This window comes from Aotus nancymaae, unplaced genomic scaffold, assembly GCF_030222135.1.
Source record: "Aotus nancymaae isolate 86718 unplaced genomic scaffold, 86718_ANA_hifiasm-v0.15.2.pri h1tg000065l, whole genome shotgun sequence".
NCBI classification, from domain to species: domain Eukaryota; kingdom Metazoa; phylum Chordata; class Mammalia; order Primates; family Aotidae; genus Aotus; species Aotus nancymaae.
The window spans coordinates 9,975,789-10,000,000 of record NW_026988480.1 but is presented as its reverse complement, the minus strand read 5'-3'; the positions used below and the strand labels follow the sequence as shown (position 1 = coordinate 10,000,000).

Genomic DNA, 24,212 nt, shown 5'->3' with positions numbered 1-24,212 from the left:
TTTGATATATCCACAAAGAAGTTAACAGTCACTTCTGTCAACAAAACCTTAAGAGTTGAGCTATGCAGTAATAATCACATATTTGTGCAAATAGTGTAAAGTGAAAGGAATCATTAGTACCCTAATTATGAACCCAACAGATTTCAAATATAGTGGGCTATGGGCTCAGAGACCAGTGATTAAGGCTACAGGCTTCTGCACAAAGCATCTACAAAGTGCAATTGGACCACATGGGGAAGGCTCACCAAGAGCTTCCTGCTCAGAGGAAACCAACATGAGAGCATCATGACCAGCTCTATACTCTGCACTGAGTTCACCCAGAGGAAGGAAGGCAGGAGAGTCAAGGCCAGTGTTTTAAGGCAGGGCTGTCACTGACCTCTCAGTCCATGGAGACAGCAGCCCCAGGATCACAGGCCCATTAGTGCAGTCCAGGAAGCCAGGGCTGCACTTCAGAGGGCAAGCTAGCCAGCCCCAGTACTACAGTACATCACTCATGCTCTCATACCTCCATAACCATGTGAAGCTCAAGTGAGGGAGAAGCCATAAGGGCATCTGTGAGCTGAGTAGCAGGTGTTTGACAACATAAAGTATGACATAAAGGAAAGGAATTGGTAGTACTCACAGGAGCCCATAGCTTGGGAAAAGCCTCCAGACTATGTAATTAATGCACAGGCTTTACATGTCGGGGGTCAGGGGATGAGGAACTGAACTGCAGTGTGATGGGACGATCATCACAGTATTTGCAGGCAGGAGAAGAGCACTTCTCTGGTCTTTGGCTGCTGAATGCCATGGGCAGGGGAGTACAATCAGGTGAGATTCAAAACAAGAACCACTGCCATCTGCTGCTGGCCACCCTGGGTGGCCAGGCGAGTCAGAACTGGGATGGGCCAGTCCTAGCCCCATTGCTGGAAACCCTACACACCCACACATAGGGCCTCATATAGGGCCTCAACAGGAGGCCCTGTTTAGGATGAAACACTCACTAGGAAAGCAAGCAGTTGAGACCATGGTAACACCAAGGAGCATGTTGTCTGTGCCCAGGTTGGCCCCACCTCCGTGTAGCCCAGAGTGAGCTCTATCATCCAGGCTTGATATCAAGACTTGAGTTAAGATTGGTCCAGGTTCCTGCAGCATCGACAGAACACCCTGCTTTCAGTATCTGGCCCGCACGTCCCTCCAAGCATGGGGGCAGCCAGGACAGAGTCACTGTGGGCCCCAGAGACAGTCTGTCCCTGCCCGTCAGCACTGGCCAGTGTGGCGCAGGCAGAAGCCTGCCAAGCATGTCTTACAGAAACTAAAACAGGTATCTTTATTGCATACTTTGCATATATGAAGAATATATCCATATAAAATTCTCAAGACTTTTGTCCAGACTTAATATTTTTCTTTTCACCTTTATCTCTTTTACCATGCCCCCGGCTCAGGAAAACCCATCTGCCCCAGCAGCTGAAATTAACAACCTCACTGCTTAAGTGTAAACAGGCTTGTTGGTCAAAAGGGGCATCACTGCAGGTTTGAAGTCTACCTGGAAGCCCTGCACAAAGGTGCCCAAACTTACCAAAACACACTTCCCAGGCTCGAGACTCCAGAGAGAACTCTCAGTGTTGATCTTATGGGTGAGCTTCCCTTCCATGAGGACACGCTCCCCATTTTCCTCCAGCATGGCCACACGTATGGAGCTGCTGCTAAGAGCCACTGAGACCTGGGAACACAGCAAAAGAAAGTCATCTCTCCTATCAGGGTGACCACTGGTGTGCTCAACAGTGGGAGGGGTAATGGTTTCCAAGGTACCTAACTGCACACTACAGCACTGTCATCAGGCTCACCAGGCACCTCAGTGAAGAAAACTATACCAGCCTAATTTATACTTAGAGCAACCTGCAGATGTCAGCTCATCTAAGTAAATCTACCAGAAAATCTTTCTCAGCATAACTGGTAACATAAAGTGCTATGGTGAAAGCTGCTGTGACCCAATCTTCTTCTCCCTTCTCCAGTTAGAGACCAATTGTCACAGTAAAAAGTGAGCAGAGGAGACAAGTGGTATTTCTCCCTTGCCTACCCTTGATCCTGCTACCTGGAAGATGCAGGTATCCTTGCCTATCCTGCTACCTGGAAGATGTGGCAGCCAGCCCTGGACCACAGCAACCAAGAGAGCTGAAGCAGCTGCACACCCTGAACTACTCACCCCAGAACTGCTGTACAAGAGACAAGCACTGCCTCTTCCTTCCGTGAGCCACTGCACTGCCTGGTGACTACAGCCTGGTCTTCATCCAAAAGTATGAGACCGATTCCTTTGGTTTTGGAAAGCAGCTATGCTCACCATTATACCACCAATGCCCGCACACGGTTTTGCATTTTGTCTTGGTTCTTTATAAAACCTCTAAAAGCCTCAGCTCACCCTTCTCCCTCTGAGCCTACCCTAGGCAGAGACTGGCCCCATGGCCCTCCCCACTGTCCTAGGAACACCTCTCCCTGCCCCACCACTCTGTCTGTCTCCAGAACTGGATTGGCAGCTGCTGAGAGCAGGGTTCCTTTCACTTCTTATCATGTATTCAAGCCAGCAGTCTCCAAAGCAGAATATGCATACCCCAGGGAGTTCACAGGTCAGTAATTAGAAGAGGAAAGAAAACTGAATTTCCATTTACATTTTGTATCTGTATGAAGTATGCATTAAGAAGACACTGGGATTAAGTACTTAAAACTTTTTTCTAATAGGTGTGTGGAATAAAAACAATTTGGAAGTTACTCTCCATGTCATCTGGTAGGTGGCTCATTAAATGTTTATAAAATGATTGGGGGGAGAAAAACACAAACTGACAGATTTTCCAAACTGGAGTTTAGTATTTGCCAATGAAATACAATACTGTAACCTAACTGTAGTTTAAATATCATAAATTAAATAATGGAAATGGGAGAAATGATGTGCAGGAGTCACTGCCGTCAGACAGTTTTTCTTCTTTTTCTTTGAGAGACAGGGCCTCACTTCATTGCCCAGGTTGGAGTACAGTGGCGTGATCACAACTCATTGCAGCATCAAACTCCTAGGCTGAAGCAATGCCTCCACCTCAGCCTCCCGAGTAGCTGGGACTACAAGCATGTGCCACGATGCCTGGCTAATTTTATTTTTTGTAGAGACGGGGTCTCGCTGTTGCCCAAGCTGGTCTTGAACTCCTGACCCCAAGCAATCCTACTGCCTCAGCCTCCCAAAGTGCTGGGATGACACATGTGAGTTATTATATCCAGCCCATCAGGTAGTTTCTAAATGAAAGATAGTTCCTGAGTCACGCAGTGAGGGGAGAAGGTGGCAGAGGCTGCCCACTACGGGGACACAGTGAGGATATTCTGCTGGCTGCGGGCAGCTCTGCCAGGTTCAGATGCAGACTCCAAGGAAGCATCTTCCCATGAGAACACAGTTCCACTTGCATGACCTTTCTTTTTTTTTTTTTTATTTTTAAAGCCAGGGTTTCACCATGTTGGTCAGGCTGGTCTTGAACTCCCGACCTCAGGTGATCTGCCTGCCTTGGCCTCCAAAGTGCTTGGATTACAGGCGTGAGCCACCACGCCTGGCCTGAGCCACGACGCCCGGCCTCGCATGACCTTTCACAGGGGAATATACCATGGAAAAGTGTATTTACTTGACTAGTCCTATTGAACAATGGGCAACTGAGCTTCACTCCCTACCTTCTAACAGCATAAGGAACATGAGCAAATGGAACATCAGATCCACTTGCTCTTGAAATGATCCAGACACACGTTGGGCCAAATCATGTCTAAACATGAACTTGTATGCAATGGAAACATGACCCAAAAGGCCCAAGACTCCTCAGTCCTGTCTTCACAAGAACAAGCTCACTTAACAAATATAATTCTCCCACCCAGCTCTATATAACACAATAATTTCCAAATTTGGGCAAGCTTCTCACACTGCCTACCCAGGGGAATGAATCAAATCATCAAGGGAGAAAACCAGACAAGAAATGCTTCCAGAGGTCCCCGGGGAAGATGTCACACTGGGAATAGACAGCCATCTCTCTGACCTCTTGTGACCTGCAGGCATGAAGAGAAAAATCCCAGACAGTGAAAATGGGGGAAGAGGGAGGCCAGGAACAGAAGACTAAAGGAGGAGAGGCACAGGAGACAAATGCTACAGGGTAGGAGACATCCAGAAGCCACAGCTACATGGGATCTAGCTGGGAGTAAGCAGGTATGCAGGGCAGGAGCAAGGCCAGGGACACATGTGGGAACTGCTATGGCCCTGGAAGCACCACTGAAAGGGACAGGAATCCCTGTTTGCTACAGAAGAATGAAGGATACTGCTCCAAAGATACTAACCAGCAGTCTGAGGAGCCTAGTGTGGATGCCTGTGTGTCAAGTGAAGTCCTACTCACTTAAGCATTGGATGGCCAAGACCCCATGGCCTGTAAAGCAAAGCTGACTGGTCAATCCACTCAGCTCTCATGGTGGTGGGAAGAGCAGACTTCAGACACATAGTGGACAAACCCATCAGTACTGTCTCACACTCAAGAGAATGGGAGAAAAATTGTTTTTTATTAAAAAAAAAAATACTAGAGAACTAAAGACTGCATCTTATGAGAAAAAACAGCCAGATGAAAATAAGTTAAAAAAAAAAAATATTACAGAGCTAATTAGGAAAAAAGATATCCAAAAATATTTCTATGTTATATCTTCACAGAGATCTGAGAAGATACTATATCCATATAACCAGAATAAAATATGAAAATAGAACAATTAGGCCAAAAAGAAAGAACACAAAAATTTAAAACATAGTAGCTAAAATTAAAACTTCAACAAAAAGGCTGGAAGATAAAGTCAAAGAAATCAAGGTAGAAACAGAGATCAATTCAGGCAATCAATTTGGCATTCCAGAAATTATGACAGTAATAAAAGAATTTTCAGAGCTGAAGAAAAATACGCCTTCAGATTGAAAAGTCCCACCAAGAGCTAAGCAAAATGAATGAAACACTCATGAAATTTTATAACACTGAGTGTTTTTAAAAAGGTCCTAAAAGTACCAAAAAGGAGAAAAAGCTCACTCACAAAGAGATGGAATAGACTTCCACAATCAATTAACACTGAGTGTAAGAAGACATCCCTTTCAATCTTAATAAGGGGAAATTATTTTTAAGCTAGAATTCTACATACAGCCAAACTGAGAAATAAATGAAAAGTTAAAATGAACACATTTTAAGATATACAAGAATTCTACATTTAATATATATCATTTTGAGAAAAACAAAATGATGATGAAAACTGAAAAAGAGGAACATCCAACTCAAGTCCAAAAAACAGTGCATTTTAATCTAGAAGTGCAGGAAGAAAATACCAGGAATGTAGCTATAAAGTAGAATAGGAAATAACCAGTCTAGAGCAGAGTTCAGGAAGAAAAAGATTTCTAGACAATACACAGTAATAATGAATCTGGGTAATTCAGAAGTTATAATGAAAGTATACTATTTTTGACAACAAGATAAAAAAGAAGGGCACCAAGAACCCCCGGGAAAACAAAAACAACTTAACAGATTCCTGATCCAAAAAGATGTCAGTGAAATGGTAGTTACTATGGGCCTCCAAAAAAGCTCTCCTCCATAAAAGCAACCAAAAAGTTGACAAAAATTGTCAATATCAACTTCTTGTGAATTCTGTAAACTAACCAACGGTTTGCAGGAACCCAGGAAGCATTAATTCAAGGAAAACAACCATATCTCAGTAAGAACAGTGAGCTCTGTGACATTTTAACTTGCCTTAGACCCATCCCCACTCTCCAGGCCCTCCCCAGGCTGCATTCCTGGTACAGCCTAGCAGCCATCTGGAGAAGCAAAACAGTGCTCTCAGAGCTCTTTCAAAGTTTCATTCTCAAAGAACTGTCATTATTTGACCCGTCTGATGGTTCCCTGGAAGACCTCATTTGCAAGACTGACTGACTGTTTCTGGCTAAACTCAGAAAAGCCTCCCCACTCCACACACCTAGGAGTGTTTGTTGAAAATACAGGCAAGTGTTTTAACTTTGCAGCCTCTTGAGGTGGCAGATAACAACTGAAGCAAACCAAAGGCAAAGCTGAGAAATATAATGTCCATGGGGGTTTGAAAAGCTTTGACATTTTCCCAGCAGTCTAGAAGGGCACATGAATGTATAGAGCTTCAGTGCATGCTCAGAAAAAACCTAAGAAGGCTCTAAGCTCTCACCTCTGGCTGACTTTGACTCGACAGTCAGCAGGAAATAAAGGCTAAGACAGTTTTCAACTGTTAGGCCAAGCAATGAAAGTATGCTCCAATAGTTACATGGAACCCCTTAGCAAAAACAGGTATTTACTAATCCCAGGGGTTGAAGGAAATCTCCATCCAGTAATTAGTTGGCCACTAAGTTCACCAAGTAGAGATTTCACTGGTCTCTCAAAAAACAATACAAACTTTACAGAATTAGTTCAGAAAAGTCATTAAACAAGAACAACTATATCACGTACCAATAACAACCATAGGAATAAAGGAGCATCTGATTTCCTGAGTCAACCCATTGTGTTATTTAAAATATCCATTTTTCAACAGCAAAAAAAATTATGAAACTTACAAAGAACAAAGTATGGCCCATACATGGAAAAAAAAAAAAAGCAATCAATAAACTCTATCCCTGAGGAAGCCCACACATGAACTTAGCAGAACACAGTCTCTAAATCAGTTGTTATTTTAAATATGCTCAAAGAGCTAAGAAAACTATGCAAAAATTACTAAAGGAAAGTATGAGAATAAAGTCTCGTAAGTAGAGAATATCAGTAAATATCAGTATCACTATTGATATTGATAGCAAGATAGAAATTATTATTTTTTTAAGAACCAAATACAGGTCAGGCACGGTGGCTCACACCTGTAATCCCAGCACTTTGGGAGGCCAAGGCAGGTAGATCACGAGGTCAGGAGTTCAAGACCAGCCTGGCCAAGGTGGTGAAACCCCGTCTCTACTAAAAATACAAAAATTAGCTGGGCATGGTGGCAGGCACCTGCAATCCCAGCTACTGAAGGCTGAGGCAGGGAACTGCTTGAACATAGGAGACGGAGGTTGCAGTGAGCTGAGATTGCGCCACTGCACTCCAGCCTAGGCAACAGAGTCTCAAAAAAAAAAAGTAAAAAAAAAACAAACAAATTCTGGAGTTCAGAAGTAAAGGGGGGAAAAAATAAAAATTTACAAAAGGGGCTCAAAACCAAATTTTAGTATTTAGAAGAAAGAATAAGAAAACTTGAAGACAGGTCAGTTGAGATTATCCAAACTGAGAAATGGCGGGGGCGGGGTGGGGGGGTGAAGAAAAATAAATAGAGCCATAGAAACCTGAGGGGCACCATTAAGCATACCAACATACAGAAGAGAAGAGAAGAAAGAATATTTGAAAGAATGGCTAAAAACTTTCCAAATTTGACATGAAAAAAATTAATCTATACCCAAAAAGCTCAATGAATTCCAAGTAAAATAAACTAAAAGGGAGTCAGCCTCACTTAGATATCATGATCAAACTGTCAAAAAAGCCAAGTAAGTAATGAAGGAAAAGAACAAAAACAAGGAATGAAATCTTCAGAACTTACTATAAAGCTACAGTAATCAAAATAATGTGGTACTGGCATAAGGACAGGCATCCATACAATCAAAGGAATAGAATTAAAAGTCTAGTAACAAATTCATACATTTATGATCAACTGATTTTAGACAAGAGTACCAAGACAATTCAATGAGAAAAGAATAGTATTTTCAAGTAATTGTACCATGAGAACTGAGTATCCACATGGAAAAGAATGAAACTGGCCTACTAATTCAAAATGAAGTTGGACATCTGTTTCATAGCATTTAATAACATTTTTAAACTCAAAATGGATCAAATACCTAAATGCAAGAGCTAAAATTTGTGATCTTGGGTTAGGCAATGGTGTTTTAGATACAACACCACAAGCGACTAAAGCAAAAAAAAAAAAAAGAGACCATCAAAATTGAAAACCTTTGTGCTTCAAAGAGTACTATCAAGAAAGTGAAGACATCCCATAGAATGGGAGAAAATAACTGCAAATAATGTATCTGACAAGGGTGTAGTATCTAGAATATGTAAAGAACTCTTACAACTCAACAATAAAAAGACAACCCAATTAAAACATGCATATGGACTTGAATAGGCATTTCTGCAAAGAAGATACACAAGTGGAAAATAAGGACATAAAAAGATGCTCAACATTATTAGTCATGAGGGAAATGCACATCAAAACGAGATCCTACTTCATACCCAATAGGATAGCTACAAGTAAAACACAAGACTAAAACAGACAATAACAAGGGTTGATGAGGATATGGAGAAATACGAACCCTCATACATTTCTGGTGGATCTGGAAAATATAAAATGGTGCAACCACTTTGGAAAACTTTGGCAGTTCCTCAGAAAAGTTAATTATAGAGATACCACATGACCCAGCAATTCCACCCATAGATATACACCCTAGTGGTGGAGACAGAAAACATATGTCCAGAGAACTGGAAGCACATGAGCATGTATGGTTGGTAGAGGGAAAGACTGGGAGTACAAGTAGATGCACAGTGGGAAAATACAGAAACGCCTCTTTCTCCCTAGCCTCACTGCACAGGACAAGTCCTCAGATGCCAGCAAAGGACAAGCAAGGCAGTCTGAAGGAAGAAGAGAGATTGAGACCACCTTAGAAACAATCTGGTGGCACACTCATGTTCAGACAGATGCCATGTTACAGGACAGGGGTCATCAACCGTAGATTCTGATAAGAAACCTACCACTGAGGACCCCCTAAGACTAGGAAGATATCCAGGAAGCTGAGCAATGTGTCCCTTACCAAACAATAAATAAGATGAAGATACACATGCAAGTGCACTGTGTGTTGATATATCCAAAAAACACATCCACGTGTACTGAGCATAATTAAAGTTATATTCAATGCAAAAACTGGTTTAAAACCCAGAGTACTCATAACCAACATGGCACAAAATCCTTATTCACATACAACAACTTGTAACAGATGGTGTATACAATCTAGATCATTTTATTACAATTTTAAAAAATCAAGCGTCCATTTTCAGCTTCAGTTGTATCTCTCTAATTTGTTCAAGTTCTATCTGTATTTTTTAAACATGTGCATTTTAGAATGCCTTTATCTAATTAAATACAATGGGAAGATCAACTGTAAGTGATAAAAAATGATTCATACTATGTTAGGCTGTTTGTTACGAACAAATGAGATGGGGCCCAAATTGCCATGTAGAAGTCTTCTGTGAAGAAAACAAATCACTTCATTTCTAGAACAATTAAATTAGAAATGATTGGCAGAATTTAGACAAAACTAGTTGGGTAAAAAGATCAAAGTAGATTATAAGGCAGGAAAAGTTCAAATAACTGACCATCAAAAAAACTCTACCAAATGCAATCTACTCCTTTCTAATCCTGATTCAAATTTCAGAGGCCACGAAAAAACAAATAACCAATTAACTTGACTACATAAAAATTAGTAAGGTGAGGCTGGGCATGGTAACTCATGTCTGTAATCCCAGCACTTTGGGAGACTGAGGCAGAGGGATCACTTGAGCCTAGGAATTCAAGACAAGCCTGAGCAACACAGGGAGACTCCAGCTCTACAAAAACTTTTTTTAATTAATTGGGCATGGCAGTCTGTGCCTGTGGTCCCAGCTGCCTGGGAGGCTGAGACGGGAGAATCAATATAAACCAACTCAAAGGGTTAATAACAAAATGGGACAATAGATCTGCAATACATATCACTTACCAAGGACTGATCTCTCTAATATACACAGAGCTCCTAGAAATCAATAAGAAAAAATGCAGCAACCTAATAGAAAATGGGCAAAAGATATAACTAGTTCAAAGAAAAGGCACATGTAGAAAGACGCTCCATCTCACTCACTCTAAGAGAAATACAATTCATACTATATATAGATACTATTTTTCATCTATTCGACTTACGAAACCCAAAGTTTGGTAACATACTATTGTCAGCAAATTTGTGAAAAACCAAGGGCTCTTGTACATTGTTGATGGGTATGTAAGTTAGTATAACCCCTATGGAAGGCAATTTAGTAACACTTATAGAAATTAGAAATACAGGCCAGGCATGGTGGCTCACGCCTATAATCCTAACACTTTGAGAGACCAAGGTAGGTGGACTGCTTGTGCCCAGGAGTTTAAAGACCAACTTGAGGAACACAGGAAAACCCCATCTCTACAAAATACAAAAAGTCAGCTGGGCATGGTAGCACATGCCTGTAGTCCCAGCTGCTCCGGAGGCTGAGATGGAAGGATTGCTTAAGCCCAGGGAGGACAAGGCTGCAGCGAGCCATGATGGGTAACAGAGCAAGACCCTGTATCAAAAAAAAGAAAAAATTAGAAATACCTATACCTTTCAATCTAGCAACTGCACTTCACAGAATCTGTTCTATATTAAAATGCATAAATGCAAAATGAAGTTTATTAAAGGGCATTAATTGCTTTATTGTTTACAACAGGAAAGACTGGAAACAACGTAAATGTCCATTGGCAAGGGACTGGTTTAATAATCAGCCTGGTGTTTGAAAGGAGCAAAAGCAAAGAACAGGAGTCCCAGGTGTGAGGGATGGTGGGCTTGGGGTACTTGAGCCAGATGACCAGGGAAAGCAAGGTCTACCTAGAATTTACTGGACCCTTACCATGCACTTGGGGACAAGGAGGTAAAAAGAGATGGGAGTCGTCCTGGTAGGGCCAAGATGACACTGGGCAGGGGCAGTAAGATCATCTTAAAAAGTGGAATGCACCATCTGTGGTAAAGGTGGGAAGAGAGCAACATATGTTCATATTTGATTATACATGCATAAAAATATCTGCTGAAATATCCCCAAAACCAGTTATGTGATGACTCACGTTACGGCTGGTGGGGGAGGGGTCAGAACAAGATAGAAGAGGCACAGAGATAGGACAGGGATTTTTGTTGTTGTTATATATGTTTATGCTTTTGAATATAAAAGTGTGTCATGCACTCAAAAATTAAGCAAATACAAAAATAATGCAGTCTTTTAGTCTTTTCTGTTATGGAAGTTTCCTATAATAAAACATCTCCCTGCATTTTTTCCTAAGCAACTTCTAAGAACATGTTAAGGAGCTTTCAACACAAATTCCAGCACCTGCATCAACTTCAGAGGCAAGGCCTCACCATGAATCTAAGCCCTGGGATCAGTTAGAGCCATACATGACATACCTGGTGGCTAAGGTGTGTTACAAAAGGTTCCCAGGGTGAGGACAAAGATGACAGCAGCAGGGCAGTGACCGCACCAGCCTGCAGGACCACTCACAATCTATGAGAGGAAGAAGACTGAAGGGAAACAGATTCACTTGTCACTCAATAACATCCAATTATGACTTCATTTGCAATAAGGCCATAAAACAGGGTGGGGGTGAGGGGATCTTGGTTCTGGTCTATGATCTACCATCATCCCACCACGAGAGTTTTCTCATCTGCAAAATGAGAATTAAACTCAAAAGCTCTGGAGTTCACTTTTCAAAAGCATTGCAATTCTGTGATTAAATGAGATGCTAAGTTTATAACCACCTGGGTCTGACAAGAGCAATCACAAAACTATCTGTTATTAGCTCAATGTTCCATGTCTCTATTCTGTGGGTACACTGGAGAGAAAGAGGAAGTCAGCTGCTTTTCCTAAACAGAGCAGAGTAGATTGAGCAAAATACATGTGAAGGAGAAGACCTAATCACATTTACTAATGTATGAAATTATAAGCTTCATTTTGAGAAGTTTTCCTTCAGATTCACTAGCAACGTGATTTTTTTAAATGTTATGATGTAAAATAGGAAAACTTTCTATTTTTCTTCTAAAGAACATAAAGCATTATGCACATACTCTCATTTGTCTCCTGCTACCCTTGAGAGTCAAATGTGAACTTATCATATCCATTTCTACAGAAAAGGGATCAATGAGAAAGTCCAGGAGAGGCAAAGCTCCGATAAAGCCTGCATTAAGCTACAGCTGGAGAGTAGAGGATCCAGCTCTCCTGTGAAGCGCTATCCAAGCCCTAACACAAACACTGGGCTGCCTTAGCAAAGCCCCTGAATCACCAACCCAGAACAGATCTGATTTTATCAGTTGAGTTGTTGCAGCTGGGGTTACCATCTTGACAATGTCCAATAGGTCCCACAGACAAAAATAAACACTGCTGACAAGCAACTGTGACAGGTACACTTAGGGAATTACTGGAGCCAGGCCAGAAAGAAAGTGCAGCTCTGAAGAAAAACACTTAGACAAGCAAAATCCAAGAGATACAAAATATACTTTTTCCAAAGTTTTAAGTGAGGCATGACTTAAAAAAAAAAAAAAAAAAAAAAAAAGGATCATTTAGCAATTAAGAGACCATGAATTTTAATTTATTTTATACTTTTTTTTTTTTTTTTTAAATAGGGTGTCACTCTATTGCCCAGGATGGAGTGCAGTGGCTCAATCACAGCTCACAGAAGCCTTGATCTTCTGGGCTCAGGTAATCCTCCCACCTCTGCCTCTCAAGCAGCTAGGACTACAGGCATGTGCCACCACACCCAGCTAATTTTTTTTTTTTTTTTTTTTTTTTTTTTTTTTTAGAGATGGGGTTTCACCATGATGCCCAGGCTGGTCTCAAATTCCTGGGCTCAAGCGATCTGCCCACCTCAGCCTCCCAAAGTGCTGGGATTAAGGCTTGAGCCACCATGCCCAGCCAAGAATTTTTTTAAAAAATTCTGCAGTGTTGTAAGAATGATATGGGAAAAAAAATACTATTGAAGGAGAAAAAAGAAAATTTCCAACCACATAGGAGATGAAGCAGCAACCAAGGCAGATCACCAGTACAAATTAGGTCAGCGGGTGTCACAAAAAGCCAATGCTATTGTCACATGGATATACCACGTTAATAAATAAATAAGGCAAGTTACTACTAAATAAATTAGCCACTGAAAAAAGAAGTCCCTTCCTTTTGCCCTTCTATCCTGGTATTTATAACCAAACTTCACCTTTCACCCTTCTCTGAGGTAAGAGAGAGCACTAGCTCCAGAGCAAGCCTCGACTGTGGCCTGGCTCTTATTGGCTGAAGCAATGCACACACGGCTCTCAGCAGCCCTCATGGGTGCACAGTGACTGCCTGCATGATAATCAGGGGGACCGGAGGGGGCAAGTCACTATTTCAAGGCACAGAAAGGACACTACACAAGTGCTGGTTAAATACATAAACCACCCAGTTTTAGGTTCTGTATGGCAGCTGCCTCTACCTATAATTCCCTTGCTCATTTATTTGCTGACTTTTACTGCCTACACACCACTGGGATATAAGCTCCAAACTAGCAATCTTGTCTGTCTTGGTGACCCCCACATGCCCAGCTCCTGAGACAAAGCTCAGCCCATGTGTTAGAAAACACCTAATGCAGAATGAGCCAGATTCAGGGTTATCCTTGGTGAAAGTAGAGCCACGTGATCATAGAGGTCATGACAAGTGCATCTGAGAGAGGTGCAAATCTGAACTTGAGACAAGACATAGGGCAGGATCCTTATAACACAGTGCCTACCACAGAGCAGAATTATGGCATCAACATCCCAGATAGTCAACAAGAACATCTGAGACACCATTTCCAGTGGGGAGTTGTCCCAGGTAGCTGTGCAATGTATGGTGAAAGTTGCTAGCTAACTGGCGTCTCTTGAGTCAAAGAAAGAGAAAATAACCAGTTTTAGCTTGGGCCTAATACAAACCCTTTCAGAGAAAGCCCCAGAGGTTCACAGAGCAGTTCAGAAGACAGATAAAGGATCAGAAAACTGTAATTTTTTTTAATCAAGTGAATGAAGCATGGCAACCAATGCTTTTCATAATTTATTCAACTACATACATGCCAATACTAACAAAAAATGAAATGGAAATCAACACCTGACCCACTAAAACCCAAAAATTCTAGATAAACCACTTGGGAAGGGCTGTTAGCTCCTGCTCCTGGCCTATTAAAAACAGACAGGAAGTAGTCATTTGAAGCTAGAATTCTGTGTGGATGATCCCTAGTGATCTGGTCTGACTTTGATCTTAAAATTATACTAAAGTCTATGATTCTAGAGGTCACCAGTTGCTGGTAAGGAATATACTGGGGATGTGGGGTGGGAAGAAGGGAAAACCAACCACACAGTTACTTCCTGCTGAAGCCAGACCACTCACAATTCCCTGATCTGCACCTGTGCTACCTTAAAGGCACAGGGCACTAGCAGAAGTCTCAGTTTTCTTAAGGATGCCATGAACCCCACCCAAACTCCTACACACTGAGCAGGTTTAGGACATGTCTGCCTATTTCAAGTGACCCCTAGAGCATAATGGAGAGACTGCAGAGGGAGTAGTTATGGAGCTGGAAGGCACAGGACAGGAGGGCCAGAGGGATTCAGCTCCAGGCCAGCCTGGACTTCACACCTACCCAGCTCAGGTAGGAATGGGTCTAAGCTTGGTCACCTCACTGTCACCATATGGGATGTGGGGTGCAAGCCAAGCTGCCCCCACTGTACAGATGTTCACTTCCTTAAAACGCACATATGACGAGTTCGAGGACAGTCTCTCTTCCTAAGAAGCCAGCACCAATTGTATGTATAGAGTAAGGAGTGTGGCCCAGAGGGTAAAGCATAAGCTTTAGAAGCAGACACACCTGATTCAAACCACAGCTTTGGCACTTCATTCATTCAGCTATTCATTTATTCAAAAATGTATCCAGAGTGCTCACCATTCCAGACATAACAAGGGAGATGACACTGTGGATTTTCCCTGTTAACTTGGATGATTCGGTAACTTCTTGCAGTCTTAATTTCTCATCTATAAAACAGAATGATATAGGGGGATCTGGCAAGATGGCCGAATAGTAACAGCTCCAGTCTGCAGCTCCCAGTGAGACCAACACAGAAGGCGGGTGATTTCTGCATTTCCAACTGAGGTATGCTGTTGATCTCATTGGGAATGGGTAGGCAGTGAGTGCAGCCCATGGAGGGTGAGCAGAAGCAGGGTGGGGCATCGCCTTACCTGAGAAATGCAAGGAGCTGGGGCCTCTCTTTCTCAGACAAGGGAAGGAGGCTTCTGTTTGCTGAGGACTGGCACAAGATAAGGAGGCCCTCTCTCACCACTCCTATTCAACACAGTATTGGAAGTTCTGGCCAGGGCAATCAGCAAGAGAAAGAAATAAAGGGTATTCAAATAGGAAGTCAAATTGTCTCTGCGGATTACATGATTGTATATTTAGAAAACCCTATCATCTCAGCCCAAAAACTCTTATTTAAGAGTTTAAGCAACTTCAGCAAAGTCTCGGAAAACAAAATCAATGTGCAAAAATCACATGCCTTCCTATACACCAATAATATACAAGCAGAGAGACAAGTCCTGAGCGAACTCCCATTCACACCTGCTACAAAGAAAATAAAATACCTAGGAATACAACTTACAAGGGACACAAAGGACCTCTTCAAGGAGAACTACAAACCACTGTTCAAGGAAATAAGAGAAGACACAAAGGGAAAAAAATTCCATGCTCATGGACAGGAAGAATCAATATCGTGAAAATGGCCATACTGCCCAAAGTAATTTATAGATGCAATGCTATTCCCATCAAGTTACCACTGACTTTCTTCACAGAACCAGAAAAAAACTCTTTTAAATTTCATATGGAACCAAAAGACAAATCATAAGCAAAAAGAACAAAGCTGGAGGCATCATGCTACCTGACTTCAAACTATACTACAAGGCTACAGTAACCAAAACAGCATAGTACTGGTGCCAAAACAGGTATATAGAGCAATAAAATAGAACAGAGGTCTCATAAATAACACCACACATCTACAACCATCTGATCTTTGACAAACCTAACAAAAGCAAGCAATGAGGAAAGGATTCCCTATTTAATAAATGGTGGTGGGAAAACTGGCTAGCCATATGCAGAAAACAGAAACTGGGCCCCTTCCTTACACCTTATACAAAAATTAACTCGAGATGGATTAAAGACCTAAACATAAAACATAAAACCATAAAAACCCTAGAAGAAAACCAAGGCAATACCATTCAGGACATAGGCATGGGCAAAGACTTCATGACTAAAACACCAAATGGAATGGCAACAAAAGCCAAAGCTGACAAATGGAATCTAATTAAACTAAAGAGCTTCTGCTCAGCAAAAGAAACTGTTGTCAGAGTGAACAGGCAACTGCAGAATGGGGGGAAAATTTTGCAATCTATCCACCTGACAAAGGTCTAATATCCAGAATCTACAAGGAACTTAAGACAAATTTACAAGAAAAAAAACAACCCCATCAAAAAGTGGGTGAAGGATATGAACAGAAACTTCTCAAAAGAAGACATTTATGTGGCCAAGAAACATGAAAAAAAGTTCATCATCACTGGTCATTAGAGAAATGCAATAAAAACCACAATGAGATACCATCTCACACCAGCTAGAATAGCGATCATTAAAAAGTCAGGAAACAACAGATGCTGGTGAGGATGTGGAGAAACAGGAACGCTTTTACACAGTTGGTGGGAGTGTAAATTAGTTCAACCATTGTGGAAGACAGTGTGGCAATTCCTCAAGGATCTGGAAATACCATTTGACCCAGCAATCCCATTACTGGGTATATACCCAAAGGATTATAAATCATTCTACTATAAAGACACATACACATATATGTTTACTGCAACACTATTTACAATAGCAAAGTCTTGGAACCAACTCAAATGCCCATCAATGATAGACTGGATAAAGAAAATGTGGCATATATACACCATGGAATACTATGCAGCCATAAAAAAGAATGTATTCATGTCCTTCTCAGGGACATGGATGAAGCTGGAAACCATCATCCTAAGCAAACTAACACAGGAACAGAAAACAAAACACCACATGTTCTCACTCATAAGTGGGAGTTGAACAATGAGAACACATGGACACAGGGAGGGGAACATCACACACTTGGGCCTGTTGGCGGGTAGAGGGAAAGGGGAGGGAGAGCATTAGGACAAATACCTAATGCATGTGGGGCTTAAAACCTAGATGACAGGTTGACTGGTGCAACAAACTACCATGGCACATGTATACCTATGTAACAAACCTGCATTTTCAGCACATATATCCCCTACTTTATTTTAAAATAAAATAAAATTTTTAAAAAGAAATTTTAAAAAATAGAATGAAGTTACTTACTTCACAGGTTGCAGGTACTCAAAAAGAAGGAAATATGGAAACAGTTTCTGACAAACATAAAATTTTTTTATATTGTGGATTTAAATTAAGTAATGTCCCATTTTGCATCGTTGAGATTTTTTTTAAGTGGAAATTATCTATTTACAACAACCTATGATAATGTTATTCTTATCATAATTTCTTGAGTAGGCATCTCTCTCCCACTAAAAGATTAAACTTCCACTGGGAATGGTGGCTCACACCTGCAATCCCAGCTACTGAGGAGGCTGAAGTGGCAGGATCACTTGAGGCCAGGAGTTTAAGACCAGCCTGGGAAAGATAGCAGGACCCTATCTGTACAAAATTATTTTTAAAACTTAACCAGGCATGATAGCAAGTACTTGAAGTCCCAGTTACTCAGGAAGCTAAGGTGGAAGAATAGCTTGAACCCAGGAGTTTAAGGCTATAGTGAGCCACGATCATGCCACTGCACTCCAGCATGGGTAACAGATGGACTATTCTTAGGGAAACTGAAGGCAGATTTAATCTTTAGGAAAAAGGAGAATTCATCAAGGTAATGTTTGAGTATTCCCTTGAAAACTGAGAGGCTGGGCATCTATAATGAGAACCCCAAGAGTGTCTATGAATTTGTTTATAAAAGAGGCGAGGACATCAGATGCGTGGGCTTCTCTCTCAGGCAGCTTCATGCACATCTTAGTGCTGAGTGCTACTCAGAGTGTAATAGAGGGCACCTCTATTAAAAAAAAAAAAAGATTAAACTTCTCACTTAAACTCATCAGACGGAGGTTTCAGAAACTCTAGTTTTTGAAACTTAAGTTGTGAATATTACAGTTACACCATGACATGGTCGCTTGCTCCATGGAAGAGCCCCACGGCACACAGGCCTGGGCGTCCACTTCATTGCTGTGACCTGGGTTCTCTGCTTTGCCTCTCAGGACTGGATGGGGCTTCAATGGGTGTCACCCATGACATGATGTGGCTTAAAGGGGGGTGATTGGGTGTTTGTAGCTGAATAAAGACAAGTTTTGTGTTTGTTACTGATGGGAGAAAAGGCCCACAGCCTGTCACCTATTCCCTGAGGAAGCATAAAAGAAACCTGGGAAAAGCAGAATGGTTGGTCTCAGTGTACAAACTACAGGCCTAGCCATCATGCACCTAAGCAGTAACAGAGGCACAGGGAATGATACCAGGTGGCTGGCCCCAGCAGGGATGGGATGCCCTTTGAGGACTACAAGTCAACCTTAGAAAAGAGAGTATGGGGACCAGGACACTTATCCTCAGCACATGCATGCCACATATGTGAAGAGGAAATTAAAAAATAGCAAGGAAAGCAAGTGGGAACAATGGGATGGGATGGCCTGTCCCTCCCTCCCTCCTGTGCAGCCATGCCCTGGGAGAACTGCAGAGTCTGAGAGTTCTCTTTCTCCTGTGATTAAAGGTTATGGAGAATTAAATCATAAACCTTTCATCTCTGTGATGCATGGTTCATCACCATAAACAGGGAGGTGCTACCCACTGTGTCACTTTGTGTAATTTGAGTTTATTAGACCCTGGGCTGTCAAAGTCAGGAAACTCACATGATGGATGCTATGTGAATGCACCTTAGCTATTACTGTGCATTTAGTTGACTGAACTTTTATTAGGGAAACTGAAGACAGATTTAATCTTTAGGAAAAAGGAGAATTTATCAAGGTAATATTTGAGTATTCCCTTGAAAACTGAGAGGCTGGGCATCTATAATGAGAACCCCAAGAGTGTCTATGAATTGTTTATAAAAGAGGCGAGGACATCAGATGCGTGGGCTTCTCTCTCAGACAGCTTCATGCACATCTCAGTGCTGAGTGCTACTCAGAGTGTAAACAGGGCTCACCATCCCCAGAGGAAGATTTCTGTGGACCAGCTGGGAGAACCTCATGAACAGAATGAGAGGAACAATGATGGTGTGCTCAGCTCATTCCTAGGGCAGGAGAAGGAACATGCCTCACATCCTAAAGTTGATCCCAACACTTCCTCAAGGATGCTGGGTCTTTCCCGCAACAGCTCTGATCGGCATAGGTGAAGCTGCCCACCCCCACCCACCAAGGCCATTACCTGCTTTCCCTTCACCACGTGCTTGGGTACTGGCACCCTGACCTCCAGGTCAGTATAGTCCTGTGACCAGGTATAGTTCTCTCGGACAGCACCATTGTAACTGTCAGGATTTTTCTGGAACTGCTCCTGAATCCTGAGAAAGAATAAAAAAGGTAAGATGCCAGTCAGCCATGCCTGAGCAGAGGACCCCATGGGCAGCCAAGCACAAGCCACTCCTACATCCTGAAGACATGATCAACTCAAGTTTCATCTCAAGCTCAATTGCTTTGGTATCTGCAAACCCCTCATCTTTTGGGGCAATTTCCTTTCTGATCCTCCTACATGGTCCCCCTGGAAATCAAAGGACAAGGGAAAAGCTACAGAAAAGAAACCCCAGTGTAGCATCCTACAGTTTAGGAAAAGTATCTGTGGCCATAGTCAAAGTATAGCTGTTCCTGCCAGCCTTCATAGTACTGAGATACAGGCCTGTTAATTAACCAGAGGGCCCTTATTAATAAAATCCTTAGGTTCATGAGTGTGCTTGGTTTCTTATAAACTGCTTGGCAGGGCCTATCTTTTAAAAAAAAAAAAAAAAAAAAAGGGTGGGAGGCAGGCACAGTGGCTCACGCTTGTAATCCCAGCACTTTGGGAGGCCAAGGCAGGTAGATCACCTGAGGTCAGGAGTTCGAAACCAGTGGCCAACACAGTGAAATCCTGTCTCTACAAAAAAAACAAAAATTAGCCAAGCATGGTAGCTCATGCCTGTAATCCCAGCTACTTGAGAGGCTGAGGCAAGAGAATCGCTTGAACCTGAGAGGCAAAGGTTGCAGGTTGTAGTGAGCTGAGACTGCACCATGGCACTCTGGCCTGGGCAACAAGAGCAAAACTCCATCTCAAAAACAAAAAACAAAAAACAAAAAAAAGGCAAAACCATTTCATCCTGTAGCTATTAAACTTCAATCCTAATCCAACCCCCAGCCTATATTTTCTCCTAGTAAATAAATCAAAGCTGAAAGGACTGCATTAAAATTGTATGCATCATTGTTAAGATTTAAGCAATATGTTTAATGAGACAGCCTAAAAACCTCAATCAAGCAAATCTTATTGTATAGGCCTGTTACAAGCACAGCACAGATACAGATAGGCCTACCAAGAAGAAGCTGATGTTAAAAATAAAATTTAATATTTTCCATAAAATATAACAATGCTAATAATATAAACGTTATGTAAAAATAAGTTTAGACTCACAAGTCCATTATAGTGAATTGAAGATCTAAATTACAGACAAAAGCCTAGTCATGCAGGAGGCAGCAGCTATGAACACAGAACATTCCAACAGTAGGTGCAGCTCTGTCAGTTCCTCCAGAGCCTGCTCAGAGACCAGCAGACAAAACCTGCCAGGGAGACAGCCTCATGGGCTTGTAAACAATGTGTGTACTATGATCCTGTTCATATGGAAAACACAAAACTACATGTATCAATGTCTGTGCAGATGCACATAAAAGACAAGGGTTGGGAAGGGGTGGTTCAATAAAGCTGGCTTTCTCTGGCCAGAGTTCTAAGACAAGAATATATTTACCTACTGTGGGTATGCCCTGCACACCATCTATGCATGAAGTTGGGCCTCCACTACAGCCTGAGTTCTCTGGACTGGCAACTGATAGCTGTTAACAACTGAATTGTGTCCCGCAAAATGCTATGTTGGAATCTGAATCCCTAGGACCTCAGAATGTGACCTTACTTAATATATAGTGTCTTTACAGAGGTGATGCATTACAACAAAGTCATTAGGGTGGGCCCTAATCCACTATGACTGAAGTCCTTAAAAGGGGGACTTTGGACAGTGTGAGGGCCATGTGAAGACAATGGAGTGATGTGCCTATAAGCCAAGGAACACCAAGGATTGCAGGCCACCACCTAAAGCTGGAAGAGGAGAGGAAAGATCTTCCCCTAAGGCCTTCAGAGGGAACAAGGTCCTGTTGACACCTTGATCTCAGACTTCCCCTCTAAGAACTGTGAGAGAATCAACATCTTTTGTTTAAGCCGCCCATTCTGTGATATGTTATTGTGGCAGCCAGAGCAAACACAGCAGTTAAGGAAACTAATTTCAATCAGAAGTGATATTCAAAATTCAGCACTGAATATTGGCAAGACCAGGCACTAACCAATCAGAAGAGATGTCAGCCTTAAACTACTCATACAGGCGGGCCACTGTGGGACAGAGAGATGACATATGGAAACCAGGAGTCACATGGGATGCCTGACTCAACGACATGAGAAAACAGGGTGGAGAAAATGAAACTAAAGAATGCTCAATGTGTTGAAAATGAGCAGGAAAAGAAAGGTTTAGATTAATCCAATAAACATATTTTCAAAGACTAGTGATATGAAGAAAGCTTTCAACATACCACAAAACTGAAAAGGGGATATATTACTTTTAAGTATGGTATGATTTTAATTTCTAAGAAGAAATATATAATATACACATACGTGTGTGTGTGTGTGTGTGTGTGTGTGTGTGTGTGTGTGAAAAACACTGAAAGGAAGCATATTAAATCTTTGTGATTATCTCTGGTAGTAGACTAACAAGGAATCTGATGTTCTGCTTTGTATCTAGGTATTATCCAAACTCCCTAGAACATGCAGACATTTTAATAACCAAGAGAAAAATGGTTTTCTTTAAAATATGCTAACAGGAGACAGTGATGCACCCTACAGCCCCTGTACCCAGGTGCCGTCCCATGTGCAGTACCACGGCAGCAGCACTAGCCTGACCCTTGGAACAGGGTACCAAAGAGTCAGACACGCTGAGGGGGACTCACTCAGCCCCCAAGTTTCCACAGGATCCTTCTAGGTAAGCACCAACAGCAGCTTTAAGACTCACATCTGACATGAAAATGCTTAAACACGCAAAGAATATCTCCAAAAGAACAAGAGGGGAGCAGCAGCTACCTTTATGGCTGGAAACTGGAGACTTCCTTTTCATTGACACTTTTGTACATATATTACCATTTGAAAAAAGTCAAAATTATGAAAACATATAAATAAAATACCCCCCCACACACACACACACAAAATAAAGACCAACATGAACCCAACACTTGGCAGAGATCAGGGAATAAACATGAAGACTTCTCAAAAGTTGGGAAAAAGAAATGGTTCTCTCAAAAAAGGAGAACGAGAATAATGCTGGGGATATCCTTGGGGACGCTGCTGCCAACAACAGTGCAGTCACTCAGCCTATACCACCAGTGATGCCCACATGGGTTCTGCCTCCTCCAGGGCAAAACACTGTCAGTCTCTGCCTTGGGGTGAGGGGTAACATCTGCCACCCCTGCCACTACACACTGCAGCCAAAGCTGTATGCTTGTGGAGAGGGCTCTGGTCACACAGAACCTGCCTCACCCCATCCTCCTGCCATGTCCTCAGCAGCCCCAACCTGGCTCCTCTTGCATGGAACCTGCAGCTTCCCTCCAAAAGAAGCAGGAGAAGCACTCCTAAAACAGCCCTTGCAAGTTGTTACGTGCTTTTTATAGTGCTCTGAATGCACATTCTATTTAAATAAGGTTGATTATTTCCAGCCAACAGTATGTAAAAATAAGCGTCCTGTCAAGTGCAGGTGTCTCTGGCCCTCACTGTGCCACTGTTGGTCACCCCTGCAGCTGCAGGCCTGAGCACACGGTAGGAGGCAGGGGAAGGAGCATCCATGCTTCAGCACCAAGGGTGGGAGTAGGAAAGTGAGTCAGCAGTCAGGTTGAAGATTATGGAGTAGGTCTCCCTGCAGCTCCCACTCCTGATGAGCTGGAATAACAAGGTTCTAAATGTGTTAAAAGAAAAGGACAGAACATGCTCTGTTGCCTGTCGGGTGCCGTGGGCAGCAGGGCCCTCTGTCTCCCTGGGGATAGGCCAGACCTTTCCTGGCAGACTCCAGGCCTAGGCACTGCTGAGTGTGGTGAGCCAGATACCAGGGTCACCTGCACAGGGAGAACTGGCAGCACTGTCACCAGGAGTCATCGCCATGCAGGTAATCAGTTCCTGAGTGGGCAGGTCAGGTTCCTGGTCAGAAACCTGACCTACCCAGTTTGCCTGTTTGAGCGCTGCCACTAGAAACAAAAAGGTTCTCTAACCTTCCTTTTTTTTTTTTTGATATGGAGTCTCGCTCTGTCACCCAGACTGGAGTGCAGTACCACAATCTTGGCTCACTGCAACCTCCATCTCCCATGTTCACGCAATTCTCCTGCCTCAGCCTCCCAAGTAGCTGGGATTAAAGGCACATAACACCACTCCCAGTTAATTTTTGTATTTTAGTAGAGACAGGGTTTCACCATGTTGGCCAGGCTTGTCTCGAACTCCTGACCTCAAATGATCCACCTGCCTCAGCCTCCCAAAGTGCTGGGATTACAGGCGTGGGCCATCGCACCCAGCCTCCTTCCATTTGTTTTTAAAAACCACAAGATTAGGTTAGGCATGGTGGCTCATGCTTATAATCTCAGCGCTTTGGGAGGCCAAAGCAGGAGGCTTACTTGAGGCTAGGAGTTTGAGACCAGCCTGGGCAGCATAGGAAGACTCTACAAAAAAATTTAAAATGAGCTACATATAGTGGCACACACCTGTAATGCTGGCTACTTGGGAGGCTGAGTGCTCCCAAGTGGGAGAATGGCTTGAGCCCAGGAGTTCAAGGTTATAGTGAGCTATGATTGTGCCACTACACTCAGGCTTGGGTGACAGAGTGAGACCATCTCCAAAATAAAACAAAAAACAAAACAGGATCAGACAATCCTGATTGTAAAACAGCTAGTGGCAAGTATGAGAAATGAAGAGTAAAAGGAGGTCAGAGCCCTAACCTAAAGAGTTTTGTCTAGGAAGCTAGAGCCCTAAACCTGTAATAGATTTATAACTCAATGAGA

General features: G+C 42.4%; 2 protein-coding genes across 2 annotated transcripts in view; one reads left to right on the top strand and one right to left on the bottom strand.

The window, feature by feature from the left end:
* The window catches only part of OGDH (oxoglutarate dehydrogenase), a 470,461-nt gene that overhangs the window by 172,701 nt on the left and 273,548 nt on the right, over positions 1 to 24,212 (top strand). The window lies entirely within an intron of this gene.
* NUDCD3 (NudC domain containing 3) overlaps positions 1 to 24,212 on the bottom strand; it is a 99,162-nt gene that overhangs the window by 17,114 nt on the left and 57,836 nt on the right. Inside the window, exons 3-4 of the mRNA XM_064366718.1 lie at positions 19,327 to 19,459; positions 1,559 to 1,702 (exon numbers count right to left, since the gene is read on the bottom strand). Coding sequence (XP_064222788.1) covers positions 1,559 to 1,702; positions 19,327 to 19,459 — 277 coding nt within the window. The remainder of the gene's footprint in view (positions 1 to 1,558; positions 1,703 to 19,326; positions 19,460 to 24,212) is intronic.